At 40.5% G+C, this 13168-nt stretch overlaps 1 protein-coding gene across 2 annotated transcripts in view; it reads right to left on the minus strand.

The window, feature by feature from the left end:
- TASP1 (taspase 1) overlaps positions 1-13168 on the minus strand; it is a 158213-nt gene that overhangs the window by 13673 nt on the left and 131372 nt on the right. For both annotated transcript variants that reach the window (XM_025211563.1, XM_006030033.3), the window contains exon 13: positions 8911-8984. In XM_025211563.1, coding sequence (XP_025067348.1) covers positions 8911-8984 — 74 coding nt within the window. The remainder of the gene's footprint in view (positions 1-8910; positions 8985-13168) is intronic.

Below are 13168 nucleotides of genomic sequence, written 5' to 3' on the forward strand. Positions count from 1 at the left end.
GACCCAGTAGTTCTCAAAGCTCAGTCCTGATCACCCCTTGAACCTTGTGTTTAAACTCACCATACTGCATGCAGGGTAGGTCCCTCATTCCATAAACACCATAAATGATAACAATGACTGAATAACAGTGGCATACAGAGATATCCAAACTAATTAAAACTTGCTAACTTGGATAACCGTGTTTTTATTCAGTTATCAGAGCACACTGAAACAATGAGGGTTAAGAATACACTGTTTAGACTCGGTATTATATAAGGTAAAAAGGACCCTGTAAAAGTTTTTCCTAAAAGAGGATAAAAGGTTTTTTCTCATGTGAAAACATAATAATTTAACACAGACTCTATGACCCCAAAACTCCTGAAAAATCATATGGCATTTTCAGACTGTTCAGATCAGTCACAGTTCTCGCTGGTATCCATGCAAAGTTAACTTCCACCTCCAAACAAAACGCAGATCAGGTAAAGTCCCATTTGGTTATTCTGCCTAAACTAAGATCAGCTAATAAAGCTATGGAAGAAATGAAGCATAGAAAAAAAGATAAAGTAATGTAAAGGCATCAAAATAAAAAAACAGAACTGCCAAGGGTAAGGACAGAATTTAAATGTATCAAGGAAAAAGAATCCTAGCAAAGGGATAAGACATTACTAGATGGAAACAGTAACTGATGAAAGAGTATTCAATAAGCATCTGCTCTGTGCTTGGAAATGTATGTGCGCACTCATACCACATGAGGATAGCACCCGCCAGGAGGAAGTCAATCACCAGATACTCAAGACTTTGAAAACTAGAAGATTTAGATAACCTGCACCACTAAAGTTCGAAACAAGTGAGAGACAAGGATTTTTTCGGGTGGTATCTTTTATAGGACCAACTATATAGTTGGGATAAAGTTAGACAAAGACATCAATGATAAGATACCGATTTGTAGTCCTTGGTTCTTAGTGTTCAGTCAGCTTGCAAATTTTTGTTCCCAAGTTCACTTTTTAAAGTTGTTGGATAGATTGATATTGGTTTTATGGCACATTATATTTTATCCAACTCCTGATTTTTTTCCACACTGGAAAGGTGAGAAGGACCCTCCCTCCATTTTGATAGGTCTTGATCTCCCAGTAATCAGCTACTCTTCTGCTAATTGTCTGTCTGCTACTCCTGAGAATGATCTCACCCTCTATCCTCTGCTGTTTTTCATTATGCTGTGCCTGCTTTCTAGGATCAGAGACCTGAGGAAGAATGCCTTGCATTTGAAAGCTTGTCTAACTTTAGCACAACTACATAGTTGGTCCAATAAAAGGCATCATTCAAAGAAATCCTTGCCTCTTGCATAATTTCTGGAGCATCATGGCTACAACATCACCCACATACTAAACAAGTTAGGAAAGAGATCTCTTGACCACCGTTCATTTTCAATAAATCTTGGAAAGCCAGGAAAATTCCAGATGATTTTGAAAATGCTAATACCCGGTATTCTGCCAGTGTTCAAAATGGATGTATAAGATTGCCCAGGAATTGTCTCTAAGCCTGACACCAAGCCATGGCTAAATAATGGGAGACTTGATGCAGTATTTAATTGATAAAAAAAATTAAACAACAAAATATAATTAATGCTGGACAACATGGCTTTACTGAAACATGGCTTGTCAAACAAACCTTATTTCATTTTGATGAGAGATTAAAGATTTTCAATATGTTGTACTCAGCTTCAAGCATAGTTTTCCATCTCTTACTTAGCCACACTTACAATACAACAGAATTCCAGCCTTTATGACAGAAGATTATTTTTTGATCAATAGAAGACAGCAGCCAAGGCATTTGTGGTTTTTCTCTGGAAAGCATTTGTGGCCACAGGCTCAAAAGAGGAAGAAAGGGAGAGGGATTAACTCTTCAATGAAGGTCAAAAACATAATTTAAAAAAGAGTGTACCAAAAGGAGCAGCTGTGTCTGTCAGCCCCATCAAGATTACCAGCTGGAGAATTTACCAGCAATATGAAAACAATGCACACCAGATGTCAAATAATGCAACTGCAAGTAGGAAAACATTTCTGGGCATGGCATTGTGCTGCTAGTCCTCATTACCACAAAGATTTTGCATTTACCATTAGAGACTTCAACAGGACACTGCCAACTAAGAACAAGAAAACTTCTGCACAACCAAGATTCTGAGTCTTATTGTGTAAACAAGACCAGTTATGTAATCGTTTAAAATTTTGCATGTTTAAAGAGTTACTTCAGGAAGACCACAGTATAAAAATGGAGTACTGAATAGGCTTATAAAGTCACAACTGATGCACTCTTGGACATCCATAGATGAGCTTGTTGTAGCTTCACTCACTATAATTTAGATTTTATTTTAAAAGAATCTGTTTTCTTAAGTAAATATTAAGAAATCAGTGAAAACACATTTCTTTACAGTTGATTTTATAGGGAAAAATGTGTCATGTGCCACAGGATAGGGTACATCAGTGACATCTCTGTCAGCACTCCTTACACTAGCTGCTTTTCCTCCTCCTCCCTTGAGGGGATCCTGGACTCTTCTCCATTTATATACTCATTCCTCAGCCAGGCTCATCTATACCCATAGTTACAGCTATGAAGTTTATACTAGTTTCTAGGGCTGTGCAAAGCTTGGTCGCTGATTCAGTTTGGCGGAGATTTGGCCTGATTCGACAGCCGAATCTCTGAATCTGAATCGAATCAGGAGACCCTTTAATCTCTCCGAATCAAAATTGGTGCCCTCTGAATCGATTTGGAGAGATTTGATGATTCGGCCACAGACAGCTTTAAATGTTTTTTCTACATACCTTAAGGTACCAGGCAGCTCATGAATGCTGAGATGCTGGGGCAGATGGAGAGTCATACGGGAGCGCGGGGGGGATCTGTCACAACGCACACAGAGGACCGCCCCCCAGCTTGGCGACTGGTGCCTCCTGGGTCTGAGAAGGCACCTGGGGTGCCCCCATGGCCAATCACTGAGCTGATAGGATGCAGGGGGGCCGCTGCCAAGCACACGAGGGGCACCCCCCATGCTATTGTGGGATGCTCCATCGATCCCACCATTGCAGCATTCACAAGCCGCACCTGATACCTCGATACCTTTAAAAAGCTGTGTCTATGGTTGAATCACTGATTCTCCAAATCAACAAAGAATCCAGATTTGGATTCGACCAAATCGAATTGGGACAGTGATCCAAATCAACTAATTGAATCACTATCCCCCAATTTTAGCCAAATCCGAATCAAATACGGCCCGTTTTGCACACCCCTACTACTTTCTTCTATCACTACATCTGATCACATCATCCCCTATGCAAATCTTTGCTTTCTGGTCTCAAACGTCTTCCTCAGTATTGTACAAGTTTCTCCAGTTCAGCACAGGAAATACAAAACCCCCTTATCTTCTCTCCTTAACAGACTCTGCTCTCACTACTGAAGTGGAACTGCTGTCCTCACTACCATTAGCTGGCAGATAGTGGGCTCACCCCCTTTAACTTTCTCCCATAACTTACCATGTAAATTTCTGGTTCTAAGCCTTCTGCCCCTGCCATGCCATTGGTGTCACTGACCCTTCTCTGCTAAGCCTTCTGCACCTGCCATGCCATTGGTGTCACTGACCCTTCTTCTTTCACCAAGTTCTTTCATGAGTTTACTGTTCCATTCTCTAACCAAGTTTCAATTACTTGCCTTCATTTTCAAACATCTATATCGATATATCATATTTACGTAAATATAAGACAAGGCTTTTCCCCCAATCAGCATAAGGAAAAAAAGCCCCTTGTCTTACATTTACATACAAGGAAACCTCATTAAATACATTGTCTATCATTAAACTGCTACCAAACACAGCATGTTCTCAGTAATAGAAACCAACGATGAAGCTTATTAAATGCAGCCAACACTGAGCATGACTATAAGACATATTGCCCATACCAGACAAACAAACTAATGGGAACCTACCGGAACAATAATTTAGTACTGTCCACGTGAATAACATATATGGTAGTGCGCTGACTCTTTTTCAAGACACAGTGAGCCAATACACTGAATATATGTTGATTTCCTCTTCACTCCCACAACTGAGCTGTGCCCTTTCTTTTCCATATTCAATGATCCTGTTTCTTCACCAGCCTTAAATAGCTGGCAAACAGCAACAAACAGAGCCCCAAACAGTTCACCCATAGTCTGTTGCCCCCCGCTCTCAGCATGCTGCATATAATTAGTGTGGTCCTACTCTCTATGAGATGGAGCTGGACCAGGCTGCCCTGGGCCTCATCTATATATAAATTTTCGGAGGATCCTAGGACTCATGATTAGAACACTCACTTCTGGTCATGAAGAAGGGGCTAATTAGCCTAGTGATCCTTTGTAGCGGGGGTGGTATCTGGAGTACACATACATACCGAGCAGTGCTGAGCTGTGGGGTCACCATGGCTCGAAAAGCTGCTGACTCTGCTGGGGCCCAGCCCAATGAACTACATAGTAAATCATGAGTCTTTTGGCTTTGGACTCCTATCATGTGTAGTTTTACTATATATAAATACTTATCAGGCAGGGTAAATACCATGACCACTAAGACAGTTTTCCTAGTTGCTGGGGATAACTGCTTTTCTGGCACGGGGTATTGCCCATGGAGGTAACATGTAGATAACCTCCCACTTGCTGCTCAAGTGGGAAGATCTTGGCTTTGTGCCCACACTATGGAAATGGGAGACTCTTTCCTAGCTTGCTCCTGCGGCCTCATGGCTGAGGGCAAGTAAAACTTGGGGGCATCTGAACCCTAAGCCTCCAGGTTTGGACCTGTACATAGGATGCCTGCCACATGATTTAGAAACATCTGAAGCCCCAGGCGGGGGTGCAGGATGTTTGCCAGTAGTAGGGCCACTTACGGTTCTTGACTGATTACCACAGATTTTGAATTGATTTGGTTGATTTGGCTTGGAACAGGCAAAAACAATTTTTTGAATGCAAGTTTTACTAAATACAAATACGTATCAAAGTGCTGCTTAAACATGTGTTTATGAAGTACCTTTGCTAAAATTTGCAACAGTTTTAGAAAGAGTGAAATTCTGCATGAACTCAATTACTACAGGCATGTTTACATCTAAGTTAGTGTTTTCAATGTACCCCTCTCTTCCATGTGCTCATGGAGAGTAGGGTCTGACAGTAAGGCGGAGGTAAGGGGCTGAAGGGGGAAGAACTTGGGAGGGGCAGAGGACCAGGGGGCCACCTGATCCCCCAGATTTATTTTCCCTGCTGTAGCAATGGGAAGGGAACAAACTCAAGGAAAACCTCCAATAATTAGATTCTATCCCTGGAAAATTATACATTTTCCATATACAGAATTTAATTATTAGGGTACCATCTTATATTTGAGTAAATATGTTACCTACTGGCATCTACAGGAATGCAGTTGTCTGCCTCTACCTCATCTTCTCTTGCTTTCCCTTTTGTGAACTATAAGTGCTTCCTTCTGGAATACTCTACTGGTCTCTCCATCTCAATTCATGGCTTCTTCCCTCATGAATACTCCTATTAGCAAAAACAGTTTGCCTCTCTCCCCCTTTCTGGGACAGCCTACCAGTAGGGCAGCTACAATGACTGAATAGAACTAGAAACAATGGACTAAAGCTGCAGCAGAAGAAATTTAAGGTGGAAATGAGGAGGAACTTCCTGGCAACCAGGGAAATCAAACATTGGAGCAGGCTACCTAGAGAAACTGTGGAATCTCCATCCATGGAAGTTTTCAAGTACAGGCTGGGCAGACACTTGGCTGGGGTGTTTTAGTCAGAAATGATTCTGCCCTGAGCATGGGGGCTGGACTAGATAACCTTGTGAGGTCCTTTCCAACCCTACTTTCCTATCATCCTATGATACTATATTCTCCCTATTTCACACCCTATTACATTGATAAAAACAAATAAATCACTAAGCTGGAAGTTAACTGATCTGAATTTAATAGATGTTCTCCAAGGAGCAAACATGGAGGTTTTGTTGTGTCCTCTCCAACCCTGCCAAGTCTCCTGCAACTAATAAGGGCTGTGAATGTACCAAAAAAAAAAAATCTGTACTCCTTTAATATACTCATGAAGATAAAAGCAGTACAAGCCAGCTATAGAGAATAACTTTAATATAAAAATAATATATCAGCATAGCTACTGCTGTAAAGGAAATGAGCTACATGAGGAAAGAAGTCACCTTTATAACGGTAAAAGTATGTCTGCGCTACCAGATAGTGTCACAGAAAGCCGGAAGTTGGAAGGAACCTCAGGAGGTCATCTAGTCCAATCCTGACTCAAGGCATGATCATTCCTGTCTAAGCTATCCCAGACAAATATTTATCTAAACTGCACTTAAAAACATCCAGTACTAGAGATTCCACAACTTCTCTAGCTAATCTGTTCCAGTGTTTATTTAATCCCTTAGTTAGAAAGAACTTCCCAACTCTCCCTTGTTGCAACTTGATCCTGCTATGTCTTGTCCAGTCCCCAAGATGTGTAATTTTTTAAATCTCTGTCCAGGATCAAGATCGGATTAACAGCACAATCAAACTCCCAACTAAAGGATTTAATAAAAATCAGAGTAAAGTTAAAAAATGCAGGAACATAAATAAACAGTAGCACAATGATGAACAGAGCATCAGCCCTGGGTGCTGCCAGAGGGCACACCTTGCCTTGTTATCCCGTATCCCCCCTCATCCTGCACCTTCTTCACAGTGGCTACAGCAGCAGGCAGAGCAGAGAAGCAGCAGAAGCACTCACAGAAGGAGTAGCAGCAAGAGGTTTGCAACTGTGGTTAGGGGGAGGGAAGGGTGAAGATGTCACCACTTTTTTTCGCTCTGAAACTTCAGTGCTTAAATTGATTCTTAACACATAGAAGTGACAAATCTTCCCCACCTGCACCCCTTCTTGGCACAAACCTCTGGCTGCTGCTCCTGCCCAGGGTGTAGTACTGTCCAGTTATGTTGTGACAGGGGGCCACCCCAGGGCCGGGTCTCACGTTGGCCCGCCCACCTGTCTAGGGTAGTCTGCCCCACCTCGCCTGCAACAACTTGACGTACTTTGATATAATAAAGCAGGAGGCTGCCCATTACACGTCCTGATGCCAGCAGGTGCTATCTACAAGGCATAGGCCACAGTGTAGGGGAGGTACAGAGCCGTGGATGGCATCCAGCTTCTTATTACAGCTTCAGCTTGAGGTCGGGTCAAACTCAGTCCACTGTTGGGCATCTTGCATGCTATCCCATCTGAGGTCACACTCATACCGCCCCCCTCTCACAGGGGCCTCTTCCACTCTGCCGTCTCTCACCGGGCTCCCACATGCTGCCCCTCCTTGGGCCACACCCAACCTGCCCTGCTCCCTGAGCAGCCAGGTAAGCCATCAAGCTTGCCTACTCTCATTCCCTGACTGGCCAGCACGCAGCCTCTCAGGTCCTCCATGACACTCATCTGGACGGTGACCAGCCAATTCACTGAACACTGGGCTGACTCTGTCCCTAGCTCCTCACCAGGCGACTTCACACACACACAGATTTGTTATGGGGGTTGGCCCCCTCTTCTGGCTGTCTCTTCAGCCCTACTTAACACACCCTCTGTACTGCTCTTCAGGTCATCACTTCAGCCCTACTCAGCACCTGTACTGCGCAGGCCTTCAGGCCACCACTGCACACCCTACTCCGTGCGGGCCACCTGATCCATTGCCTGTTCTCTGGGGCCAAACTACTGCCCCCTCTCTGGGGCATCTCGGGTCATACATTTCCCCTCATGGGGCTCAGGTGCCTCTATAGGTGGGCCAGGCCCCCAACACTCATAATTACCCACTGAGGAGTAGGGGCTAGAGGTACAAGGCACTCCTACCTGCCTTTCACCAGGGAGGTAACTGGCCTGGAACTTCTGGGGGACTGTTCTGCCACAAACAGCCCCACCAGGCCACTTTTCCCTGGCAGGGTACAGTTTCAAGTCATACTCAGGACCAGAAGCCTCCTGCCATTCCCATAACTCCAGCCCTTACCTCCAAAATGTCCCAAGCAGCTGCTCAGCTGGATGTTGCCTCCTCAGCTGCTAGCAGCAAACTGCTGCACCAGCCCTGTGGGCTTGAACCTAAAATGGCCACTTCATCAGGGCTGGCCTGCACCTACAGGCGGTCTGCTCCCAGCCCTTAAAGTGGCAGGCACCAAAGGTGTACTGCCACATATGGCTCTGCAAATAAAGTATCATTGAGGTAAAATACTAACTAGGCTATCTTGAAATCAAGAAATAAGGACCTAAATATTATAGATACATTTTAAACAATATATTAACATAGAAGAGGTTAGCAAAGAGAAGCACAGGCAACCCCCACTTAACGCTGTTTCGCTTAGTGCTATTTCACTATAATGCTCATTTTAAATTGATTCCTGATTTCACTTAGCGCTTAGCGAATTTCATAATGCTCATGGTCACCATCTTGGGTCGTTAAAAACACTTGCGGTCACCATCTTGGATCGTCAACTACTTTCAGTTTCATTTAACACTCATTTCGCTTAACACTCAGTTTTTCAAGAACCAATTCAGAGTGCTAAGCAGGGGTTGCCTGCATTAGCAAAATTAGGGAAGAAGGCAAACCGCCAGCCAGCTTACTTGAACATTAAATGCAAACAAAATGCTAAAATATGCATTGTTCCATAAAAAGTGCGCAACTTCGTTTCACATCAATACATAAGTGCAATTTTTCCTAGCAGGTTTTGACAAAAGTCTGACCCTAAGAATTGTTACTGAAAAAGTTAATTACAAGCCTGGACAATGAATTAAAAGTGCTCCTTAGCTTTATAAAAAAAAAATATTTCAACTGTGAGTGAGTTTTCACCCATTATACATTCAAATTAACTTTTAAAATGACTTGAAATGTATTAGGTTTTCCAGCTTAGTCTTTATGGCTTACCTTGGCTTTGCCATCTTGCGCTGACATATACCCTACACACATGCTTTCTGTTGTATGACTCCATAGGAACTCCACTATAAGAAAAAAAATTAACGTCATGCATAAATATATTCATTTTCAATGTAAAAAAGCCCTACCTTTTGTCTTTTACAAAATCAGAATATGAAGGAACAAAACAAGTTTCACTTTATGTTTAAATTTTGAAAACGAATCAAATTTTTACGAAACCTACATCTTTACAGAAAACATTTAATTTCAATAGAAGCAGTTGTTCAACTAAAACTTCCCTGCAATACCTGCAATAAACACCAAAAAGGAAAATGTCTTTAATTATATGAAACATCCCAGGTTCAAGAAAAGAAAATAGCATACACAGGAAAAAGTAGTGATGAAAAACAATAATGAAAAAAAAGATTTTCATTCTGTAGTTGAGTAAAGGTTTATTAGTAAAATAGATATACATACTGTTTACAAATATTATTAAATTTGGTAATGTCTCCTACAAGTCAAAATTCAGACAAAAAAGAATTCAGACAGATATTATTCTATGCAATCTTTAATCCCTCACAAATTAAACTTTATAAATGATCAAAAGCCATTTTTCTTGATATTGGATTTTTTTTCTTTTTATAGTGCCACTGACTTTTTCTTTTTATGAATAATTTGAGGAAGAAAAATACCAAAATATTTATGTTGTTCAGAACTCTGCACTTCAAAAACTGCATCATCTAACCATAGCACTATACTGGAACCTTTTCCTTTACAAATGCTTACTGCTGTGAAAAAAAGTCTCTAGAATGGCACAGTTAATCAAAGTAAGAATGATCAACCTTTACTGAGGGATTCTATCTATACTGCTTACATCAACCTATCATATGCCGTATTTACTCAAATATTAAATGATCCTGATTATAAGATAACCCCCAATAATTTGATTCTATATATGGAAAAGTTAAAAATTTGTTATAATTTTCCAGGTAGATAATCTAATTCAGATTCATAGATTTTAGGACTCATCAGGTCCAGGCCCCTGTCCAACGGTAGGAAGTCAGTTGGGGTCAGATCACCCCAGCAAGATTAGCATTCAAGAGTTTCGTAAAGGTATCCAGAGTAGGTGCTTGCACCACTTCTGGAGGGGGTCTATTCCAGACTCTGGAGACTTGGACAGTAACGTTTTTCCAAAACGGTCTTCCAGTAGTTTATGACAGTTAGACCTTGTCTTCCCTTGGTGTGCCCTGGTGAACAGATGTTCTCCCAGTTCCTGATGCACACCCCTTATTATACTTATATAATTATTAGAGGTTTGCCTTGAATTAATTTCCCTCCCACTGCTACAGCAGGGAAAATAAGTCTGGGGGGGGTCAGATGGCCCCCTTGTCCTCTGCCCCTCCAACTTCATCTCCTGCAGCCCTTTTCTCCCCCTCTCTTTACTGTCTGCTCTCCCTCAGCACATGGAAGTGAGTGGAAAACTTGAAAACACTGTCTTTTAAATAAACACGTCTACAGTAATTTGCAAATAGTCAAATTATTAGAGGAACCTATACTTATAGATAGGATGGATGCATTTTGCCATTTTTGAAACTGCTGCAAGTTTTAGCACAGGTACTTCATAAGCACACTTTTAAAGCAGCACATTTGCACCTACTTATATACAGTACAAACTACGCGTAATAGTAGTCACTACTGAGCACATGCTGCATCTGGTAGCAATTTAATGATAGACAATATATTTAATGCAGTTTCATTGTATGGGAGTATAAGACAAGGAGCATCCCCCCCCCCATGTTGATGAAAGGGGACCTCATCTTATATTTCAGTAGCTATGGTAAACATAGGAGTAACATGTCAGAAGACAGCTATTTTTCTGTGTCAAAAATACATCTTCCTTTCCTGGGAAGAAAATAGCTGAGGAATTTGCCTTTCTAAGACTATGCAATAATGATTTACAGGATCCCATCTATTAGCAACAACTGCAGCAAAAATGGTGGTAGATTAAAGCTAAATTTATCCCAATGCAGAAAAGGCTACTATTTCATATTTAATTCAACATTAAAGTTTAAAGAACTCATTTAAGACAAAGAGCACTGGCTTTCATTCAGCAAGCAGATGGAAGGATCTCAAGAGTTGTATAAGGTAAGAGCGTTATCCTATAAACATATACATGTGAAATTAATGGAACTATTCAAAGTAATCACGTTAAGCACTTGCTGATAGATTTGTAGGGTCATAGCCTAAAATGGATCTACCATCTGTGTTGATTTACAGCAAACCATGTTATTTAAATTATCCTGTTCAAACGTATCATTCAAAATTATCCCAAGACCTGAACCTCCGCTGATGGGACTTTGAATAAAATTACGTAATAGGAAAATACATTCAGCAGAACCTTTATTTTGACATGAGAAGTTCAGAGAGGTGGTTATCCAAGTTAGCATTAAGTTAGGCAGAAGGCAAGGCAGTGTGGCATCTCAGAGACTAACTCATTCAGAGAGTTATGAGCTTTTGCAGGATATAGCTGACTTCATCAGATGTTATGCACGGGTTTGCAGAGTTTAGCTAAATTCATACCCCCAAAGGACTTTTACAATTCAGAGCCCCAATGACTTTTATTGTAAATGACTTTTACAATATTTTTCAGGACAAAATATAAACTAAAAATTGCTCATCAGCTGTTTAGAAAGCAATCAAACTACTTCCAGCAAATTGATGTGCTTACAAAAACAAGCACTGATGCCAGGTAATAGTACAAGGCAAAGACTTAACAGGACTTTCAGTTAATTAGCTTTGTTAAAGCTCTTGTGACAAGGCCAAGTTATGTTTATTCTGAAGAGTATTTGCTGGGCAGAGGCAAAAAAAGATAACAGGCTCAAATAAATATCTTCACTATTAATTCTTACTTGCTCCAAAAGGAGCTGGAGACATAAATATCCATAAATTGCCTCAAGACATATCACAAAGTTGTTATACAAGTAAATGGCAAATAATACCATTGAATATTGGGAAGTGATAGTACCATGATGCTAAAAAAGGAACACATACGTCATTAATGTTTCATATTGTTCTGACATAAGACATAAATCTTCCTACCAAATGTGGTACGTGAAAGATTAGCTTAATTCACTCACAAGCAATTACATTTTGTTATTTTATGTTTCATCACATTTACATTTTAGTTTCATTAACTCCTTCATGCAGACAAAGTTGATTTGCTAGTATACTCTTCACTGCACGTTCATAAAGCCAAGTTCCCACAACCTTATATAACGCACTGTTGAAAAACTGAAGGCAAATTTACAGAATCTTGTATACGTTCAACAATACCTAACCTCGAGACAGGAATCACCATATTATATTAAACTACATAGATTTTTTAATGGTTGAATACAACCCCTGATTAACCCAAAGATGTTGGGTACCTGCTGTGACCAGTGATAACAGAGAGAAATGATTAACATCTTAGAAAATATGAAGCCATAAAGTTAGATCATAAATATATTAACATGTTAAAAATCAAGAAAAATACCTCCAGTTTGCTGTGTTACCATTTTTTAAATGTTGTTGCAATATGAACTATACAAAAACCTTTGTATACCAGACATCAGAGGGAGACACCTTTAGACAGATGAAAGATTTCACTTGACAATATCCTTTGCAGTTCTACTTTATCAAATACACGATGACTGTGGAGAGGCACAATGGCCTGAACTCAAGGAACAGCACTTGCATGCATACTTCAAATTAAACACATGCTTATGTGCTTTACTGAATTAAGGCTTTACAGGAGGGGAAGGAGGTTATGTAAAGTAATACAAACCTTCAGTGCTGGAAGTATAAAAATTGCTTCATTTGGACAATCCATCGCTGAAAGGTTATCATCATGGTTTTATCCTGTGCTAAGGTGTCTCTTTAGGTCCAATTTTGAAACCCTTACTTTGAACATATTTTCACTACACAAGTAACCCTACTTACCTCAATATAAATACATACAGAGTGAAGTGCTTCTCCCTACAAGTACCAGAATCTGGACTTCAAAAAAAAAAAAGAGGACTTGCTTTCTTTGTTTTGTTTGGTTGGGTTTTCTTAAATCAGAGCTAATGTACCCAATGCACATTAGCCTGTTTTAGTAATTTATGTACATTTGCTTAAAAGCACACCATGCCATAACGTTTTAGCTATTCACTAATTTTAATAACAACATTAGGCAGTTTGTATTTCCAAAATGAAAACAGTTAAAGCAGTATAAAAGAAAGGATTTTAG

The sequence above is a fragment of the Alligator sinensis genome, unplaced genomic scaffold, assembly GCF_000455745.1.
Source record: "Alligator sinensis unplaced genomic scaffold, ASM45574v1 scaffold1139_1, whole genome shotgun sequence".
Taxonomy (NCBI): Eukaryota; Metazoa; Chordata; order Crocodylia; family Alligatoridae; genus Alligator; species Alligator sinensis.